At 42.7% G+C, this 22310-nt stretch overlaps 1 protein-coding gene across 4 annotated transcripts in view; it reads left to right on the top strand.

The window, feature by feature from the left end:
- Positions 1-22052, top strand: part of Greb1l (GREB1 like retinoic acid receptor coactivator) — a 258809-nt gene extending 236757 nt beyond the window's left edge. For 3 of the 4 annotated variants that reach the window (XM_070029460.1, XM_070029459.1, XM_070029461.1), the window contains 12 exons: positions 544-1109; positions 1327-1429; positions 4198-4353; positions 4635-4774; positions 6953-7114; positions 7219-7426; positions 12644-12809; positions 14022-14249; positions 15275-15416; positions 17070-17270; positions 19467-19605; positions 20166-22052. In XM_070029460.1, coding sequence (XP_069885561.1) covers positions 544-1109; positions 1327-1429; positions 4198-4353; positions 4635-4774; positions 6953-7114; positions 7219-7426; positions 12644-12809; positions 14022-14249; positions 15275-15416; positions 17070-17270; positions 19467-19605; positions 20166-20329 — 2375 coding nt within the window. In that variant the 3' untranslated portion in view covers positions 20330-22052. The remainder of the gene's footprint in view (positions 1-543; positions 1110-1326; positions 1430-4197; positions 4354-4634; positions 4775-6952; positions 7115-7218; positions 7427-12643; positions 12810-14021; positions 14250-15274; positions 15417-17069; positions 17271-19466; positions 19606-20165) is intronic. The other variant, XM_070029463.1, reaches the window with a different exon arrangement.
- The last annotated feature ends 258 nt before the right edge of the window (positions 22053-22310 follow it).

The following is a 22310-nucleotide window of genomic DNA, read 5'->3' as shown; positions in this document are numbered from 1 at the left end:
TCTCCTGGAGGATTTGAGGAGAGTACAGTAAAGGGACTATTCCCAAAGAAGCCAGGCAGCATCAGGAAAGTGACATGGCGTCTGGTCTGGTTAGGAGCCCTGCAGGCCACTAGCTGCTGCTCTGCGGTGGAAGGTGGTCACATGGGAAGGAAGAATCAGCTTTCTACTGGGGTCTCCCATTGGCCAAACCCACAGAGAAGTCAGGGGAAAAACCAGAATGGAGGGTGTAGAGACCAAGGCAAAGATGACTTTGCCCTGACATTTTGCAAGGGTAAAACAAATACAATTAGAGTTCAGCTACTAGTCAGGCGCAAGGACCCATTGTTCCATGATCTCGGGTAAGTTGGGGTTCATTGCAGCTGCCAAGGCTCTGTCGTTTGTCTGCTTGTTGACGTCTTCCTCTGTTGAGTGGGTCCCTTTGGAAATGCAGATTTCCAGCTTGTGTTGTGTGTGTGCTGTTCCGGCTGGCTTTCCTGGGCCTCGCCTCCCTTCCTTGGCGCTGGACGGGGCAGGCCGGGGTGAGCTCTGTCCATCCTTTCTCAGGGTCCATCATGGAGAATGGAGTGAGCTCCTCCAGCACAGCCGACAAGCCCCAGAAGCAGCCCCGGACGCCCAGCCTGCAGAGTCCTGCCCCGAGCCTGGGGCTGGGGGAAGGGGTCTCGGCCAGCTCGGGGGAGACCCTGAAGCAGGAGTGTGACTCCCTGGGCCCCCCAATGGCCAGCAGCACCACCACCCCCAAGCTTTCCTCGTCCTCCTCGGGCGCCCGAAGCCTGGCGTGGCCCGGCCAGCCCCCCAGAGGCTACAGGAGCCTGGACCTCAGCCTGCCCCCGGTGGTGATCTTATCCAAGGCGGCCTACGGCCTCCTGGGCGCCCCGAAGGATGGCAAGCTGCCGTCCTCCGCCTCCCTGCTGCCCCACGCCGACGTGGCGTGGGTGAGCTCCCTGCGGCCCCGCCTGCACAGGGACACGAGCAGCGAGGAGCAGTCCCTGTACTACCGCCAGTGGACGTCGGCCCGGCAGCACCACGCCGACCACAGCAACCAGCCCGACCCGGCCTCGGGGGCCCCCACCTTCCACCCGCGGCGGCTGCTGCTGACCGGACCCCCACAGGTAGGCGTGGGCCAGGCGATGGGCAGAGGTTGGGACACTGTCCCCAAGAGGTAGAAGAGCCAGGGACCTCTGGAGAGGGGGTGGATGGGTGGCGCAGGGCCTGAAGGACTCCTTCAGGCCTGGCATCCGACCAAGCGTCCAGCTATGACATCTCTTTTCTCTTTTCCGTCCCTTCTCTTCCCCTCCTCCCTGACCCGCTGAAAACCATTTGCATCAGGTTGGAAAGACTGGCTCCTATTTACAGTTCCTCAGGATCCTCTTCCGCATGCTCATCCGGCTCCTGGAGGTGGATGTGTATGACGAGGAGGAAATCAACACTGGTGAGTTCCATGGCAAGCACCCCACGGGAGACACTGAAGGAACTGCATTCACTCCCACTCCTGAGTGCCTCTAGTCCCTACCTTGCCTTTATCTCGTCAGTCCATTTATCTCCCCGACTTCAGGAGGCCAGCAACGTGCTGGACAAGGGGCCTTCTTCTTTCTTTAAGGCTTGTTAGGAAAGTTCACCGCTACGATGTTATAAGGGTGTGAAATTCAGTTTGTAGAGTCCAGCTGCACGCGGCCAGGGGGGTACTGGTGTCTCCCACTCTAGACACCAGTCCTTGGTTGCCTAGCTAGAGGATAGCCTGTAAACCTGTCTTGGAGGCCTGGGGTTACTGTCATGAAATGAAAACCTCTGTGTGCAGAGCTGAACTAGACGGGGCGGATGGGGCTGGCTGGCCAACGAAGATCCTTTTGAGGATGGTGGTATAGCCCTGAGTTCCATAGCCCTGGGTCCCATCCTTAGCACCCTTCCCTATTGAAAGGGACTGTGGGGAGGCAGCCAAGGCAACCAGGTGAAGTTCTTCTGAAGGTCCTCAAAGATAGCCCAACAGGGACTCCCCTTAGCATCTATTAAATTAGGTCTTGGAAATTCCACCTCACTTGCATTGTGAAGATAATACAGTTCTGTTCTCTAACCCACACAAAGGACTGATATAGTTAGTAATTCTATTATGGCTCCAGTCCTGTTTCTACATAGGAATTCATATCTATGATCTCTCTGTCTGTCTGTCTGTCTGTCTGTCTCTCTCTCTCTCTCTCTCTCTCTCATATACACACATCTGTATGTAATCTCATCTTCCCACCCCAATTTTTTTTCTTGGGTCAAAAGAGGCTAGAACTCAGAGCCTGGGCATTGTCTCTTAGCTTTTTTACTCAATTGGTGCCTTCCCTGTAAAGCCACACCTCCATTTCCAGGTTTTGGGTGGGTAATTGGAGATATGATTCTCATCGACTAGCTTCAAAATAGGAATCTCAGACCTTGGCCTCCTGAGCACCCAACTTCACGTGTCCTTTTGTCCCTGGATAAGCTGTACTACATCCTCAGCTCCAGTACAGCTGGAAAATGCCACAACCCTGAAAGGGGCCTCGTGCCAGAAGGGCAAAGCTCAGGAAAACCAGCTGGAAGCTGGGTCCTGTATTCCTGCCAGCTCTGCCACCGGCTCCTTGGCACCACAGCAGAGCAATGCCCTTGATTTTACCTTCAAATCCTGCCACAGAGGAAGAGACCCTTTCCCTCTCTGCGTCACTCTGGCAGCTTCTGACATGGTCTGATGCACAGGGGAGACTTGGTTTGCTTCTTTTCCTCGTTTTGTTTGTTGGAGGGGAGTGGTTAATTGGAGATCAGAGTCTCACAGACTTTCCTGACCCAGCTGGCTTCAAACCATGATGCTCAGACCTCAGCCTCTTGAGTAGCTAGGATTACCGGTGTGAGCTGCTTCTCCCTTATTTAAGCAAGGGCTAACATAAAGCAGCTATGGAAGGACACAAACACACCTTCACTACAACACGCTTGAAATTTTTAACAGAATGCAAATTTCAACTCAGGGTGTGAAAATAATGTAAAAAATAATAGCCATACTTCCAGTTTTAGATATTTTTTTTAAAAAAATTCAAAGTGTATTTCTTCCCTTTTCTCTTTAGGCTTAAGCTGCTATTTGATCTTAACATTTAATACCATCTACTGGACACATACTATGTGTTTTAGCACTTGCAATATACCATTCCTAATGTCAACAAACCTGTCACTTTGAGGAGTAAGTTTGATTGCCTACAAGTATGAAGCAGTACCAGGATTCAAGTCCCAGTCTGGGAGCTCACGTATATTGGAATGCCTTGGTTGGTAGCTGGTGCCTGAGTAGTAAAAAACAATATTTTCTTCCTGCTAGCGGGGCTTGACCTCAAGGCCTCACACTTTCACTTGGCTTTCTTGCTCTTGGCTGTTGTTTCAATACTTGAGTCACACCTCCAGTCTGGCATTTTGCTAGTTAATTGCAGGTGGAGTCTTAGAGACTTCTGCCCTGAGTAGCTTTGAACCATGATCCTCCAAGCTTCAACCTCTTTATAAGTTAGGATTACAGGTGTGAGCCACTGGTGCACCCAGCTAAGAGGTTCTGGGAGGTGAGGCCTGAGAGGTGTGTTCGGAGTGCCAGGGTGATTGTAATGTGCAGCTGATGGACACTTGCTCAGTGCATCCTAAAATTTCATCAAATGTCCACATCTTAAAACCCCACAGCTGGGCTGGGAAAGTGGCTCAGTGGTAGAGCGCTTGCCTTGCATGCCTGAGGTCCTGGGTTCGATTCCTCAGCACCACATAAGCAAAAAGAAAAAAAAGCCGGAAGTGGTGCTGTGGCTCAAGTGGTAGAACACTAGCCTTGAGCTGAAGAGTTGAGGGACAGCACCCAGGCCCAGAGTTCAGGCCCCATGACCGGACCCTCCCCTCCCCAGAAAAAAAAACCCCACAGCTAAAGCTAAGGATTTAGGTCCTCTAAATTAAAGACAATTTTAAGGGATATTTAGTTGGTCTACAGATGTGGAAGTTTGTGAGTGAGGTCTGAAGAGACTAGCACAGCGTGAGGGCAAATGTTCCTCGCCCCAGCATAGGTCTGAAGAAACAATTATGGCTGCTCGTGTCCTGGGGAAGAAAGGCTGAGTTTTGAGAAATGGCTGTGTTTGTCATCTGGACTCTAGAGATACTTCAGAAAACTTCTGACAAGGAGGGAGGAAGGGGGGTCTGTCTGTTCTGCTCACTTTCTTCTTGTCCTAGATCACAGCGAAAGCAGTGATGTGAGCCAGTCTGAGGGAGAGCCCTGGCCTGACCTCGAGAGCTTCAGCAAAATGCCTTTTGATGTCAGCGTGCATGATCCCAAGTACAGGCTGATGAGCCTGGTGTACACGGAGAAGCTGGCAGGGGTGAAACAAGGTCAGTGTAAGAAGAGCCAGGCTTACCTCCCTTGAAGGCCCACGGGCATGCTGAATCAGGGCAGGAAGCCAGAGGCAGTTCAATCTTCAGCATCTTAATAATTCTCCTGTTTTTCTCTCTTACACACATATATGTCATCTGTTAATTTTTATACCTTGTCAGGGAATAAATTATAGAATCTTCAGAAAAGTCCTTTTGGGGACTAGAAAACCTTTCTTCCCAGGTATAGGGGCTTTACCTATTTGTCGTGGAATTACAGTGTTTTGTCCCTGTGTACACAGAAGTAATAAAGGAATGCAAAGTTGAAGAGCCCCGGAAACGAGAAACTGTGTCCATGATGCTGACCAAATATGCGGCCTACAATACTTTTCACCACTGTGAGCAGTGCCACCAGTACATGGACTTCACCCCCGCCTCCCAGGTGCAGCCCCACCTTCCCTCCTGTCGTGCAATGTGTAATGGTGGTGGTAGGCCCTAGTTTCTGGCATGGGAAAGGATAGCATACTTAAGAGCAGGAGCCACTAAGGCTCAACACTTGGGCTTCCCAGGACTGTAGGAAGCAAGCACTTGGTATCTTTTACATGTGTTTAGGTCACGAAGTAGCTGAGATAAACATATCTCTGATCCTGACAAGGCTAGACCCTGTGGTATACTTGGTAAGAGGGTCTTTTCTTGAGTTTGGCCCAACATAGCATGATTATTTAACAGATCCATAGACATGCCTTTAGAGCTGTGATCACAACAAGCCTGTTGATTTACACCAACCTAGTGATTTCTTCTGCTTAGAATAGTTTTGACCAGTGGCATTGTTTACTACATACAGTAAGAACAGACAGAAACACAGAATGTGAGTCAAAAAAATAGTTTATTCATCTTTTGTATGTTCATCTATTTTCGAGTCAGGTCTCACTATCTAGCCTGCCCTGGCCTTGAACTCTCCAGCCTCTGAACTAAGCCTCCAAAGTACTAGAATAATATGGCCACAGTGATGACCACACTCCGCTTCATTTTTATTAACTTACTGTTGCTGAGAATTGAACCCAGGGTCACATCAATTAGTACTCTGCATTTTCAAACACAAAAGAAGGGGAAAGCAGCAAGTGAGAACATCCCATCTATATGGAAGGAAAGTTGGTCTTGAGTTTTATGGCATGGCTCTGAGTACCTGGAGACAGCTCATGCTGCTGGTGAGCCATACTATGCAAACTCCCAAACCTGCTTCTGCTCCTCAGGGTTGTGCTCCCTTTTCCTGAAATAGAAACACACTAGAAGGGATACACTTAGGGCTGGGAAGGTAGCTCAGTGGTAGAGTTGCATGCCTTGCAAGCATGAGGACCTGGGTTCGAGTCCTCAGCACCACATAAACAGAAAAAGCCGGAAGTGGTGCTGTGGCTCCAGTGGTAGAGCGCTAGCCTTGAGCTGAAGAGCTGAGGAACAGTGTCCAGACCCAGAGTTCAGGCCCCATGACCGGCAAAAAAAAAAAAAAAAAAAGGGATATACTTAAAACTGGAATACAAACTACCTTTTTTGTTTTTTTTTGTCAGTCATAGGGCTTGAACTCTGGTCCTGGGCATTCTCCCTGAGATCTTCTGCTCAAGGCTCTACCACTTGAGCCACAGCACCACTTCAGGTGTTTAATTTTTTCTGGTGGTTAATTGGAGATAAGAGTCTCTCACAGACTTTTCTGTCGGGGCTGGCTTTGAACAGCAATCCTCAGATCCTGAGTAGCTAGGATTACAGGCGTGAGCCACCAGTGCCTTTTTATACCCTTTTAAATATCTTTTTATTCCTTTTTAGAATTTTTTTTCTTGAAAGGCTGCTCTGAAATTGGTTCATAATGCTTTACAAGATATAGAAGATTCAAGTGTTTCTGAGTATATAAATCATTGTGTCTAGAACATTTTAGAATTAAAAAACCTGTTCAAAGCCGGATGTTGGTGACTCATCCCTGTAATCCTAGCTAGAGGGACAGTGCCCAGGCCCAGAGTTCAAGCCCCATGACTGACAAAAGAGAGAGAGAGAGAAAGTTCGAGTTCCTGAGAGCTTAGGAGTGTCCTAGCACCTTTAAAAATAGGTTAGATTTATATTTGGCTTCAATAGATCAAATGATCTCTCCCCAAAGCCAGAGTTCTGCGCTAATGACTGCTTACTCTCCACTGTCCACTGCAGCCAGCAAAGATAGGACCACTGAGGAATTTTAATGACGTTACTCCTACTGTTTTATTCAAAAAGCATTAGCTTTCAAACTCAGTTCCTTTGATCTGACTCATGTAATGCATAGCTCCCCAAGGCATGGTGGGCCGTTGGGAAGTGTGTGCCTACAAGGACTGTAAGAATGAGGAACAGACAGTGCCAGCAATCAGTACCTCTCCATGCTTGGAAGGACTGTGTAGGAGCCAGATGCTTGGTTCCCAGTGGCAGCTGCTCAACTCGAATTGATTGCATTCCGAATCATTTGCATGTTGCTGCTGGTAACCAGAGGTCTGATGACCAGGTTGCACTTTTAAACTCACATCAGTTTGCCTCCCAAGAACAACCAAAACAAGTAGTCTAGAAATCATGTGCTTACATCCCTTCCCTTTCTTCTTTGCAAACTTAGATGTCTGACTCCACCCTTCATGCGTTCACATTTTCTTCCTCTATGCTGGGAGAAGAAGTTCAGCTCTATTTCATCATTCCCAAGTCCAAAGAGAGTCATTTTGTCTTCAGCAAGCAGGGCAAACACCTGGAGAGCATGAGGCTGCCTCTGGTTTCAGACAAGGTGGGTGACGTGTCTGGATGGGAGGGCTACCAGGCATCAGTTGATCCAAACTGCTCAGATCTAAAGGTTTTATTTTCCTTCTTGGGTCTCTGTTTTCCTTTCAGCAGAATTTGAATGCAGTCAAGAGCCCTATTTTCACTCCTTCCAGTGGTCGCCACGAGCATGGACTCCTAAATCTTTTCCACGCCATGGAGGGCACCAGCCACCTCCACCTTCTGGTGGTCAAAGAGTATGAGATGCCACTGTACCGCAAGTACTGGCCTAACCACATCATGCTGGTGCTTCCCGGCATGTTCAATAACGCAGGCGTGGGTAAGGGGCTTCCCTGGGGTGAGGGGAAGGGCTCTTCCATTCCTGGGATGAAATTCCTCATGGTGGCTTCTGGAAATTGTCCTGTCCTCCTGACCAGAATTTGATTCCCTGATTCCCCACCCCCACCCCCACTTTCTGAAATTTTGCACATTTGTGAACTTCTGAAACCTAGTAACCAAGGAAGTTACTGGTCTATTGAGTGTTCTGGAAGAGTTTAGGCTGCATCTCAGGGCAGACTGCAAATATTCTGGGGCAGAGGAGGGGAGGTAGTGCTGTACCTGATCTAGAGTGTCCCTCACTTCTAGGAGCTTCTAGGGGGCTTCTGCCAATCAGAACACTGCAAGCATCATTACTACTACGCCATAGTGAACATGCCTGGCGGAGCCTTTCTTGCTTTTTCCTCAGGATGTTAAAGAGCAATAGGGAACAGGGGTTTTTGAGTGTTTCTAACAGCTGTGGGTGACATAGGCTACAGACAAGAAACCTCTAACAGAAACCAGTGTTTCATCTGAGCACATCTTGCTCCATAGTTTTGAAGTTTTCCAGTTAACTTCAGTGTCTGAGCTCACTGTTCATTGCATTGTGATTTGCATTTCCCTAATGATTAGTAATGTTGAGCATTTTTTTCATGTGCTTTTAAGCTATTTGTACCTCTTCTTTAGAAAACTGCCTTGCAGAGTCCTTTGGCCACTTTTTCCACTAGATTACTGCTGTTAAATTAGAGGTCTTTTTATTTCTTTTTTTTGGGTCCGATCGTGGGCCTGGGCGCTGTCCCTCAGCTCAAGGCTAGCACTCTACCACTTGAGCCACAGCGCCACTTCTAGCTTTTTTCTTTTTGCTTATGTGGTGCTGAGGAATCAAACCCAGGGCCTCATGCCTGTAAGGCAAGCGCTCTCCCTCTGAGCCATCTTCCCAGCCCGAGGTCTTTTTATTTCTTAGTTTGCATTAGTTCTACAGGGGAAGGATTCATTATTACCTTTCCACATACCGATTGGCATACACTGTAAATCTTATAAACTCCATCACTCTCTGATCCCCTTTCCAAAACAATTTCAACAGGTTTCATCATTATGTTTTTATGGTTGCAAATAATATATTTTGACAATATACAACCTCCTTTGTCCTGTTAGTCCAACTCAACCCTATTGACCAAAAACTTTCCACAGACTGAATAGTTTTCAGCTTTTTCATTTCATTATATTCTACATTTCGTTTCATTGATTTTTTTGTTCATATAATCTAGCAGTGTATTACAAAATTACTCACCTCTTTTTTCCATTCCCTTTAAGTTTGATTCATATTGTTTAACATGTTTATAAATGTGCAGACAGATAAGAGGGTTCATTTTTCTAAGAATTCTCATCAGCATGTTTGTTTACTTGATGACTTCCAATCTGACTGGAGTAAAAATGACTCTTAGTACGGTTTTGATTTTGCACAGTCTTGATGACTAAGGAACATTTGTTAAATTGCTGAACATTTCTTCATGAATCACAGCCATTTGTTTTGCTTCTTGTGAGAAATACGTCTAGTTTGCCCATTTATTGATTGGATTGTTGTCTTGCTGTTTTGTTTATTTTGGATATTATATTAATCCTTTATCTGATGAATAGCTAGCAAAGATTTCCCCCCCCCATTCCATAGCTATCTCTTGGTTCTGGTGATTGTTTCTTTTTCTGTGCAGAAATACTTTGTTATACTGTACTATCCATTTTCAGACCTGCTCTTGTGTCAGTACCAAACCCTATGCAGCTATGGCGCTGTAGTATAACAAATTCTGACATTTCCTCAAGTAGTATTTGTTTTACTGCTTTTATTATTCAAGGTCTTGTGTGCCTGTGTATTCACTTTTGGGTTGATTTCTGTAATTCTGTATGGAATCACATTGGGATGTTGATGGGTAGTCCACTGAATTTGTAAATATCTCTTGATAGTATGGCCATTTTCACAATATTAACTCTGCCACTCTATGAGCATGAAATGTCACCTTCTGATGCCTTCAGTTTCGTTGGGATTTTATAGTTTTCAGGGCAGAGGTCTTTTACTTTCTTGGTTAATACCTAGGTATTTTGAGACCTGTGAATGTTTTTCTTGATTTCATTCTCAGCCTGTTCATGCTGTATAGAAAAGCTGATTTTTGAGTATTGCTTTTGTATCCTGCTACCTTTCCAAAGGTATTATTAGTTCTAGAAAATTTAATTTAAATCCTCTCAATTTAGTTTTGATATGCCAACTATACTATATCTAAAATGTACCCATTTCTCCTAGATTTTCTAGCTCATTTGCAGATAGCCTTTTAAAGTATTCCCTCATGATCCTTTCTTTGGTATTTGTTGTGACTGTCTCTTCACTAATTTTTATTGTTTCTCTTCTTTTGGTCAAATTAGCTAGAGGCTTATCAATCTTATTTTTGAAAGAACCAGCTTTGTTTCATTGTGTGGACCTTCAGTTTCTATTTCACTATTTTCTGCCCTAATCTTTCATTTCTCTCTGCCTATTAGTTATGGATTTAGTTTGTTCCTGTTTTTAGTATGTTCAAGTTGCATCTTTAGATTATTTGAGCACTATTTTTTAAATGTAAGCACTCATAGCTATGAATTTTCATCTCACCACAGCCTTTGCTGTTGCACCAAAAATTCTGCTAGGCTGTGTTTTCCTTTGCATTGAATGGGAACTTCTTAATTTCTCCTTTTATTTCTTCAATGAACCACATATCATTCAACATGTTATTCTGTCTCTGAATATTTCTGTAGTATAATTTCCTGTTTTTATTAATTCCATTATGTTCAGATAGAATATAAGGAATTGTTTTCTTGTATTTGCTCAGCCTTATTGTATGTTCTAGGATAGGATCTCTTTTGGAGAAAGTTCCTTGGCTGCTGGCTCAGAAGAATGTATATTGTGTACCAACTGGGTGAAATACTCTACAGATAAGTCCATTTGGTTTATGGTGTCATTTACTTTCTAAGGTTTCTTGATTTTTTTGTTTGATCTTTTGGTAGGAGTGGAGTATTAAAGTGTCACACTATTATTGTGTTCCAGTCTATGCTGGCAATCATAATTTTCTCTTTATGGATCACTCCTTTTATTAATATTAAGCAATTTTTGTCTCTTCTGATTTTTATTGCAGTCTTTTTTTTTTTATCAGCTATAGTATTACAAGTATGCACCACAATACTCTGTGAGTGAATGTTTTCTGAGACGTGTCTCATTTTAAAATTGGATTTTCCTGGCTTCTTGCATTCAGCTTAAGTTTTGTTGTGTACATACCTATTCTAGACAATCCTCTGTTGGTCCAATAGTCTGGAAGTACTTGTCTGATTCTTTAGGCTCTCTCTTAACTAGGTTGTTTCTCTTTTGTTGTGCAAGAGCTTTCCATTTGTCTTTTTATTTCTTGGCCTATATCTTCTTCCTGGTCCTACTATCTAAAAAAAAAAAAAAATCATTGCCTATAAGTTGTTCTCTTTCAAGAAAAGACTGTTAAGACTGTTCCTTTTTTTGCAAAAAGTTATTGGGATTTTGATAGGGATCCCTATCTAACAACAAAAAGCATTCCAAACTATAATCATGTATTGTCTTTATCTTCCATCACCATTCTACACTTTTCACTATACAAATGCTTCCCTCCTCCTCAGGGGTTATTCTCTTTGATGTTATACTGTAATTGAAATTTCTTAATTTCATTTTTTAGATTAACCATTACATGCCTAGAAATGAAGCTGATTTTTGGTGATACTTTTATCTGTGGCATTGCTGAGTCTACTTAGTTCCAACAGAGTTCCAGATTTTAGAATTTTCTTCATATATGTTGTCAGGGAACTGAGAAAATCTCCTTTTCCAATTTGGATGACTTTCATTTCTTTCTCTTGCCTAAATTTTCTGGCTAGGACTTCCAGTACTGTTAAATAGAAGTGATGAAAGCAAGCATCTTGTCTTGCTCCTGATCTTAGAGGAGACACTTTTCACCACTATGATGATGTTAGCTGTGGACCTTTGATATGTGACCCTTATTATGTTGAGAAAGTAAACTATTACACACATATACTCTTGAAAGGTAGGTTTTCCTCAGCATTACCCTCAATCTAATGAAAATGTTTTGGGTTCCTCCACAGATTGAATAGTTTTCAGATTTTTTCATTTCATTATACTCTATGTTTTGTTTCATTTTAGACTAGCCCACTAATACTTTTTGGCTAATTCCTGATAGCTTATTTTACACAGATACTCCCTAAGTACACACCATGTGTTAGGGACCATACAATTCTGTGAAGACATTCGTCATCTTCTTACAGGAGAAAAAGCCAAGGCTCAGTAGTGTAAACCTGTTTGGGGTCAGAAGGCTAGAAATTGGTGGAATCAGGATCCACACAGGAAGCTTGTCTCCCATCTATTGGCTTACTATATTATTTAAAAAAAAAAAAAAAAAAAAAAGCAGATCTAGGGAAAGAAGGCCACATTGCTAAATCATCTTCAGAGAAGATGCTAACTTCCAGAAGGTATCTAAAGCAGTGAGCACATGAGTAGAAGCAGCATTTCCACTCACTGTAGACTGTAGCCCTGGCTACTCCCTGGTGTGGGACATGTGTGGCTGCTTCTAGCACAGAGCTGCTCATTATGCTTTACAGAACATTTATCACATTCCTTTTGCAGTATCCTTTGTTAAGGAAACTGGGTTCTTTTTAGAATACGTTTGGATCATAAAAGATGTTTCTAGTTCATGAGACCTACTCAGGTAAGCCTCTAGCAATGGGCTCCAGGAATCTTTACTGTATTTTTTGTAGGTCACAGGGCTTGAGCTCAGGGACTGGGCACTGTCTCTGAGCTTTTGTACTCAAGGTTAATGCTCTACTGCTTTAAGCCGCAAATGCTCTACTGCTTTAAGCCACAGCGCCACTTCTGGTTTTCTGGTAAATTGGAGCTAGCATCTCCAGACTTTCCTGCCTGGGATAGCTTTGAACCAAGATCCTCAGATCTGTCTCCTGAGTAACTAAGATTACAGGTGTGAGCCACCAGCACCTGGCCAAGGAACCTTTGTTTTAAACTGACTTCCCTAGTAACTCTTTTATCTGCTGGTCCAGAGACCCACAGCTCAACACTTGGCTCCTGCCTGCATGGTGCCCATGGAATCAGGAAGCCCATGGAGGGAATATGAACTGTTGGAGGGCACTGGCCAAGCCTGAGGGAAGGATATGGAGCTGTGGTTGTGCTGCCTTCCAGGTGCTGCTAGGTTCCTCATTAAGGAGCTGTCATATCACAACCTAGAACTGGAGAGGAACCGCTTGGAGGAGCTGGGAGTCAAACGCCAGTGTGTCTGGCCTTTCATCGTTGTGATGGATGACTCCTGTGTTCTGTGGAACATTCACAGTGTTCAGGAGCAAACCAGGTAGTGATACTTCTGAGCAATTCTGGAATATACACATTGCTAGAGGGGATGGTTGGATGGTTTTCTTGGCATCAGTTATTTGGAAGTAAAAGGGATACAGCATTCCACAGAAAGATCAACCATGAGACCACCTTCACCAACACATTCTGCAATGATTGAGGATTTTTTTTTCTTCCCTGTTGTGGGTCTTGAACTCTGGGCCTGGGCGCTGTCCCTCAGCTCTTCAGCTCAAGGCGAGTGCTCTACCACTTGAGCTACAGCGCCACTTCTAGTTTTCTGGTAGTTTATTGGAGATTAAGAGTTTCATGGACTTTCCTGCCCAGGCTGGCTTTGAACCATGACCCTCAGATCTCAGCCTCTTGAGTAGCCAGGATTACAGGCATGAACCACCGGTGCCCCGCTCTAGGGACTTTTAAAAACTTAGATATTTGGTGTGCCATTAAACCCTGGACCATTTTTGCATTATAGTGTTCATTAGCTATCTGTTGACACTATGAGGCTCTGACATCTGAATCAGGAGACTGGTTTGTGGAATTAGTTCTGCTTTTAAACTGGAAGTTATTTTACCATGATCCAAGTCCTGCACTATGAAATTATGGCTGGGACAAAAGCAGTGGTGGTTTTTCTGAAGCTGTGGTACCCTGGGAGATGAGAATATTTAGGTATGTCACATGGTTTGGGGGTATTCAGAGGCCCTAAAAAGATCAAGAAATACCACACTGCAAAGCCCTACACCATAGTAGGACCAAAACACTGTGCCACTAAAACACTAGCCACTGATAAAACACTGTGCCACTAAAACACTAGCCACTGATAAAACACTGTGCCACTAAAACACTAGCCATCCTATTCCTGCTCTGTTCAAACATAATTTTCTAGCTTTGTTTCACTGATGACTTGAATCTAGTGGAGTTTTCACATATCCTTTTATATATAACTACCAGAACTGGCACTTTTGTGCTTGACTTCTGGTTACTTCTTTGGTCATCCCTGTTTAAGACAGAGAAAATAAAAAATCCAGTGGACAAGGTGATAAACCCCAGCCCCAAAAGGCAGCACGAATACTGGGCACTACATGCTACTCTGTTTCAGACTAAGACAAAGTAAATCAGTGGATCCCATATTTTGCAGTATTCCTGGGATAGCCTTGGTCCTTCATAATGATCTCGTTTGGTAATATTTAACATTTAATATAAACTATATATTTTATAGCCAGCCAGTGGAAGCAGGAGTTTCAAGTAAGAATGTGTCCTTGAAGAGTGTCTTGCAGCATATTGAAGCCACACCAAAGATCATCCACTACGCAATCCTGGGAATACAAAAATGGAGCAGCAAGCTGACTTCTCAAAGCCTAAAGACCCCGTTCTCTAGGTGCCATGTGCATGACTTCATTCTCCTCAACATAGACTTGACTCAGAATGTACAGTATGACTTTAACAGGTAAGTCAAGCCTTGTATATAGACCATCCTGGACTCAGTACAGACAGTTGCTGCCTATCTATAGCCTCGGCAGTGTTTTTATTTCCTGGGTCTCTGATTCTTTGGAGTTATCAGAGATAGCCAGAGATTAGAAACACAAAGGTTCCCAGTTCTGTTAATTATGTATACTAAAGGAGGATGTGAAAACAGGTTTCAAGTTCACAGTGTAGGCCCCTTCCCTCACCTTTCCAACTAGACAGGGTCTTACAAGATAACCTCAGGCTAGCTTGAACTTGTGACCTTCTGGTATCAGCCTCCATAATATTAAGACTACAGGTGTGAACCACCTTGCCAGGCACTTCCTAGACCCTTAGTAGTAGATGTGATAAGATGCAAAGCACATTTTGGCTATCGTATTCAACAAGAACTAAAATAGACACAAAAACTGCTCAATCAATCAGTGTGTGGACCCCAAAACACACATAGCGAACCCCCTAATCACCCTTAAGAATGTTCCACCAATGTTAAGACCCAGACATCTGGATTTTAGGGGAAAAGCAGAAAAGAGGGATGGGAGCATGGGTATGACGTTAACTCCTAAATAAACTCTGTCCACATTCCTGGTAAACCTGAGTCAAGAAATAATGTTAGAGATCATAAAGTCACCTTTGTGTCAGTCCCAACCTGTGGCTCTTACAATAGCTGCTCCTTCCACTTCCATGTTTTAAAATCTCCCAGAAAATTCTGTCCTGTAGTAGCCCCAATTTAAAACTGTAGCATCTTGCACTCTTACCAGAATATAAGAATGTACAGTTCTATTTCTGCACAGGAATGTCTAAACTCAGTGGCTTGAGACCAGGCTCACCCCACTTTTTCCTCCTTTAGTGGCTGTGATGCCCAGGTTAGGGGTTTTTCCAGGTGAGTGTCAAGGGCTGGCTCCATGATGAGGTCGCTTCTTTTAGACTCACATAGGCCACATGTTTTTCTATGCATGGTTGAGAAATGAACAGCAGTCGAAGAAACCTATCATTGTGATTATGGTTTAGGTATTTCTGTGAAGATGTTGACTTTAACCTGAGAACAAACAGTAGTGGTTTGCTCATCTGCCGCTTTAATAACTTCAGTCTCATGAAGAAACACATTCAGGTTGGAGGACAAAGGGACTTTATCATTAAACCAAAGATCATGGTAAGTTTTATCAGCTTGTGCTTTTGAAAATAAGTATAACTTCATATGAATATGTTATTAGATACTACATTAAGGACTATTTGATTAGAAAATAACCTAAAGGAGTTAATGAAAACCGTGCAGTTTCATTTCTGTCACTCAGAACTCACCTACAGCCAAAACACAGGTTTTGACAATTCAACCATTTGTTTAGACTTCTAGTTCCAAGATGGCAGACTCATGTGCTATACATGAGATAAATGACAAAATCAACATATTAAAAGGTGTTCATTTAGCTCAGAAGTGCTTTTAGCATCGAATCTAAAGGCCCCCTAGTTCAATACCACTGCTCCTCTGCTTGCTTAGTCCTTTTGTCAGATTTTTTAAAACCTGTAAAGCTGTACATCAGTGGTCATGCCTGTAATTCTAGCTGTACTCGGGAGGTTGAGATCTAAGGCTCATGGTTCAAAGCCAGCCTGGGCAGGAAAGTTCATGAGACTCTTCAATTAACCACCAAAAAACCACGAAGAGATGTGGCTCAAATGGAAGAGGGCCAGCCTTAAACAAAAAGGCTAAGGGATAGTGTCCAGGCCCTGAATTCAAGCCCTAGTCTGGCACAACATGAAATAGCACACCCTGCAATTCATGAAGAGTGACTTCCACATCCAAGGAAGTACTGATAGATCACTTACAGTAGATAGACTATTTTCTGGAGCTTAGAAATTTTCTGCTGAAATTCCTGCTTTTTAAAAAAGTTATTTGAATGGGATGAGATTAACAGCAGCAAGAGTAAGACTTTCTATTGACCTCACAATGCAATGTTTAAAAAAAAAATGGGGGGCTGGGAAGGTGGCTCAGTGGTAGAGCGCTTGCCTTGCATGCCTGAGGCCCTGGGTTCGATTCCTCAGCACCACATAAGCAAAAAGAATAAAGCCGGAAGTGGTGTTATGACTCAAGTGGTAGAGTGTTAACCTTGAGCATGAAGAGCTGAGGGACAGTGCCCAGGCCCAGAGTTCAGGCCCCACGACAAGACCCAAAATAAATGAATAAATTAAATAAATAAATAATAAATAAATAAGGGCTGGGAATGTGGCTCAGTGGTAGAGTGCTTGCCTTGCATGCATGAAGCCCTGCTGGGTTCGATTCCTCAGTACCACATAAACAGGAAAAGCCAGAAGTGGTGTGGTGGCTCAAGTGATAGAGTGCTAGCCTTAAGCATAGAGAGGCTCAAGATACAGACCCTGAGTTCAAGCTTCAGGACTGGCTAAAAAAAAGAGCCTACTTTCTCTTCATGCCTTTGCTGGGGCTTAGGATAGGGTATCGGGACCCAAAATGACCAACATTTGACTGTAGCATGTCACTATGCTATTGCGAATGCAGTAGAGTCCCCTTTAGCTGCAACTTTAGTTCAGTCATGGCCTAAAAATATGAATTTCTTGACTCCCAGGAGACCATATTCACATAATTGTACAGTACCCTGCTATAATTTTATCTCTTACTGTGCCTAATTTATTTAAACTATCACCATGTGTATAAAACAGTAATTTCGAGTATCAACTGTAGATCTCAGAACATAGTCCTCTTAGATAAAGCAGAACTACTATATGTGAAGATTTTTAGGATGCAACTGTTATTCTTGGACATTTCCTGTGATCATCTCTCTTTTGATTTCAGGTGTCAGAGAGCTTAGCTCCCATCTTGCCCCTTCAGTACATCTGTGCTCCTGACAGTGAACACACACTGCTAGCAGCTCCAGCACAATTTCTCCTGGAGAAGTTCCTTCAGCATGCTTCATATAAACTCTTCCCCAAAGCCATCCATAACTTCAAGAGTCCTGTGCTGGCCATTGACTGCTACCTGAACATTGGACAAGAGGTAAAGATGGGAATGGTTACTCTTATGCTTCCCCATGTTCTTCCATTTCCCACTTTAGTTTGATTTAGAAACTTAACTGGTGATAAAAGGAAGCCAGTGTCCTACAAGGCAAAAGGTCACTGAACAAAAGCTGATGGCAACCCTGATTTCACCTCTACAGAAAGAGCCAGCAACCACTTACACCTTATCTCAGATAAAAGTGTCAGAGAAGCCCACGCCAATGACCTTAGGCAGAAGCTGCTGTTTCCACTATTCCACTGTTCAGACAATGTGAATTTTCCCCAGAAGGCTGAGTTCTATCCCTGTGCTGGTGGCTCACACCTGTAGTCCTAATTGAAGGCTGAGATCACAAAGACTGCAGTTCAAGGCCACTGTGGGCACACACAGGGAGCCCTCTTCTCTTTGTCAGTTGTGGGGCTTGAACTCAGGGCCTGGGCACTGTCCCTCAGCCTCTTTGTGCTCAAGGTTAGTGCTCTACCACTTGAGCCACAGTACCACTTCTGTCTTCTTTCTTCTCAACCAACAGTTATACCCAGTGGTGCACACATGTCCTCCCAGCTGGGAGAATCAAAGTTCTAAGCCACCCAGAGAGAAAAGTTGGCTAGACTTTACCTTGATGAAAAGAAAATAGGTGTGGTGCCAGAAGCCACCATCCAACTACGTCGGGACACCTAAAATAGGCTTACTACTGTGTAGGCACAAGCATGGCAAAGTGCCCACTAAGCAAGTACAAGCCCTAAATTCAGACCTCAATATCACACCAAAAAAAGAAAAAAAGTTTTTAAAAGACACAGTGTTTTTAATACCTATGACTTTTAGTACCTACAATTTTTAGCTCAATGACTGCTGAATAAATAGCTACCAGGGGAAACCTTTATAGCTGTCACATCCATCTCCTCATCCCCTCCCCCACCCACTGCCCCAGTGGACTTTACTAGTTTTAGTTCAGTTGCAACTCCAAGGCTTGGAGGTGCATGTTTTCGTAGGTTTATTTTTAGAGCTTCATTCCATCATTTTCTGTAACATATGCTATTTTAATGGATTTTTATTAAAAAAGGTAGACAAATCACCTACAAGGAACAAAACATTTATATATATATATATATATATATATATATATATATATATATATATATATATATATATGTATATGTTTTCCCCAGAGATTTTTCTTTGCATGCACTGACACATATCTATGCACAAACTAGTCTAACACTTGAGTCTCCAAATTTAACAGTAACATTTTACATTCCCATCTTATGTTCCAATAATTTACATTCTAGGCCATCCACTACAGATTTTTAGAGGTAGAAGGAACACTTAAAGCCACTTCATGATCAGGCATGGTGGTGCACATCTACAGTCCCAGCACACAGAAGGCAAAAGGGCAACTGAAGAGTTTGAGGCAAGCTGGGTGCTGGTTGCTCACGCCTATAATCCTGGCTACTCAGGAGGCTGAGATCTGAGGATCACGGTTCAAAGCCAGCCTGGGCAGGAAAGTCTGTGAGACTCTTATCTCCAATAAACCACTAGAAAACCGGAAGTGGCGCTGTAGCTCAAGTGGTAGAGCACTCGCCTTGAGCTGAAGAGCTGAGGGACAGCACCCAGGCCCAGAGTTCAAGCCCCACAACCGACAAAAAAAAAAAAAAAAGAAAAAGAGTTTGAGGCCAGCCTAAGCTACATAGTGACCCTGTCTCAAAAAAAAAAAAAAAAAAAAAAAAAAAAATCCCTAAAAATAAAATAGAGCCAAAAGAAAAAAATCTGATGTAACAATACCCTTTAATAGTTATCTATGAAAAAAATGCCAATTCCATTCCTCAGAGTCAAAAGCTCTCGATATTGGACAACGCAGTCACTCTATTAACATCTACTTAACATTTACTATTATATGCTCATCAATAAGGTTTCCTAAATACATTTAAGCTTTCCTAAATACCTTTTTGTAGTTGTTTTTTTAAGTGTACACTCTTAGGTAGGAGCTCCCTTTGTTAATATCATAAATCCTTTATGAAAAATGAGAGCTACCTTAAAAAACTTGTCATACTAAAGAGAGGTATAAACTTGAATAACCAATCCATTTCACGCTAAAGAAGACGTGGCTGCTTTACCTGACAGCATAAATACAGAGAAGGATACTGATTAATGTGCAGAGTGCTTTCTGCCTTTTTGATACCTGTTTCTGCTTGATGTTTTCAGGTGGCCATATGCTACATCAGCTCCAGACCTCACTCCAGCAATGTCAATTGGGAAGGGGTATTTTTCAGTGGACTCCTTTTGTACCTCTGTGACTCTTTTGTAGGTGCTGATCTTCTTAAGAAATTTAAGTTCCTAAAAGGTAAATTTAGTATCTGGATTGTGTATATTAATGGTTCTCAATAGAAAAATCAGAGTTGTACCAGGTATTATTCTGACAGAAGGATCCTTGAGATCAGTTCAAGGAGGAGGGAGGGAGAGAAAGAGAAGGACAGGGAGGGACAGGGAGGGAATGTATGTGTATAGTACTGCTAAGGCAGTGGGTTCTCATCTGGAGATGGGGAATGTTCTGCCTCCTAGAACAGATGTGGTAAAAGCTAGCATATAGTAGACAGCGGTTCACAGAATAACTCCCCCTTCCAACTATACAACCAACCATTACCCAGTTTGAGAAACTTCTAGAGGAACACCTAACATTAGTTTCAGCACTGGTTATGTATGACATGAGGGCGCTATTGAGATCCCTCACTTTCTCCGTACTCTTAAAATCTTGTAAACCTATGAGATAAATTAAAATGCCCATTTCTAACAAGTTATTTACCTACTGTATGTTGGCTCTCAGAAGTGTTTAGGAATATATTGGGAGTTTTTTGGTCATTTAATCCCCGATCCTAAGCCCCATCTTTGCCTCGCTTTCTGAAGGTGCTACCCTGTGTGTCATCTGCCAAGACCGAAGCTCCTTACGCCAAACAATTGTCCGCTTAGAGCTAGAGGACGAGTGGCAGTTCCGTCTCCGGGATGAGTTTCAAACTGCTAACTGCAGTGATGACAAGCCTCTTTACTTTCTTACTGGACGCCACGTATGAATGTTTGAAGAGACCAAAAATAACAAAGGGATGCCTAGGTGGGATGGGAGTGAAACAATTACTGGGGATTTCTTTTCTTCAAAGTACAATCACTGTGGAGCAAAGTGCAACATACTTGTCTATTCTCCAAAGAACTCCTCAGATCTGTCTTTGGGATCATTCTTCAGTTCCAATTACAGGACCTTAAGTTCAGGTGAACTGCATAGTAGGTAGTTATGCAATTACTTAGGATGGGAGCCCAAGGAGGACAGACTTTGGAGAACAAACAGTTTGCATGATTTTGTTTCTACTATATTATGTTAAAGGAAAAGCTGTCAGCATTAGGTAGCTTGAATGTTGTTAAATGAGACTCACACTATTGGTGTGGAACTAATTGAAGACAAACGTTAGAGGCCTGACCCTCAGTTTCTCTTCAGATCTGTACTTTGGTACAGTATTTCTCAGGGGTATGAAATGATAAAATGTAGAAGATATTTGTATTTAAAAAAACTAGTAGTTTTGTCTTTCTCTGTGCAGTGTTAGTTTAAGATTTATAATCTTATATGTATTGAAACTTTTGGCAAAATTTCCACAGGAGTTAAAAGTTTACTATTTAAACCGAACAAACAAATCAATAAATGCAGAGCAGGCATTGTGCGCATTTATGAAGCTTCTCAGCTTAGTCCCTATGGATTTCCCATTCTTTAAAAATGTCTCCAGTCTTTAAGCACATCATGTCTATATGGCACAGTGATTATTCTTGTGCAAATAATGGAGTACGTAGTTGAGCCAATTAAGCCACACTTGCAGTAAACCTGCACCTACCCTGTTTGGGTTGAAAGAAAGCAGTGGCCATCAGTAGTGTCAGGCTGGGATTCTGTTATGGAGTCAAATCAGCTCATTTCTTTCAGGAACTCAAACAAAATTTCCTCTAAAAGACACACTGAATATAAGCTGCCTTACAATGAGAACATGGAGACTGCTGAAACAGTTAGAAAGAGAAGGAACTGTTTTTCTCCCAGCCACGTTTTTTTGCGAGGAATGAGGAAGATTCTATGAAGTCTTTTGACTCATTAAAATCTATAGGTGGTATTTTACTAACATCAATAGGAGGCATACGTTTCTATGGATTTCTCACCAAATAATAAAAAACAGGGTTTCAGAAAGTATTTTACAAGTCTATTGGAAGTTTACACTGAGATTACAAGCTCATCACTTATTTTCAGATTACTCTCATTAGTCCACATGTGTATCACTTTATCCCCACTTAAAATGGTCACTTTTACTTGAATCTATTTTAGGCCCCAGAGGGCCTATCTAAGCCTGCATTTACTTAGAACAAATAGTGTTAACCTATCAGCTTTATTGTCTTGTGATAACACAGAGTTTACAGCTAGTGAAATGATGAGATGTATTAGACTGAAACTGGTTTGCAAATCTCTTGGTTTTAATATAGCTACTTGTAATGCTTTAAGTGTATCTTGAAATGAACAATTCCTTTTACCCCATTTTTAAACTGTCCTTCAAAGAAGACCTGCCTTATGTATGATTTAAAAAATATTGCTTTAGTACAAACTTTTGGCAAAGAGGTATGTTCTGAGGCAATTTTTTTTTAGAATGAATGTATTTCACTTCCTCCTGTCTGGTTAAAAGGGCCTGGTGCAGATGATATGTCAACTGTCTGTGCAATATTTCAATAACACTACATAGGGCAAATAAAATACTTGAAATAATTCTAAAACAATTTTTGTACCTGGGGAAGATGGCCTTATGACTGAAAATCTAAAGAACATTTTTAAAGCTAGATGAAAGTACTCAAATGATTATGGCTTGTAAATACTTCTCAATTCAACAGTGTAGAAGAAAAATACCGGAATAAAGCCAAAGACTATCATCCAACAATGAAGAAATTTCAACTGATCTGCCTGCCTTCCCTGCCTCCCCTCCCTGCCTGTTTTACTAAGTCTGGATCTTTTAAAAATATCTTCTCAGTATAATTCCT

This window comes from Dipodomys merriami, unplaced genomic scaffold, assembly GCF_024711535.1.
Source record: "Dipodomys merriami isolate MVZ:Mamm:240054 unplaced genomic scaffold, mDipMer1.0.p SCAF_2, whole genome shotgun sequence".
Taxonomy (NCBI): domain Eukaryota; kingdom Metazoa; phylum Chordata; class Mammalia; order Rodentia; family Heteromyidae; genus Dipodomys; species Dipodomys merriami.
This window is presented reverse-complemented; position numbering and strand designations above follow the sequence as displayed.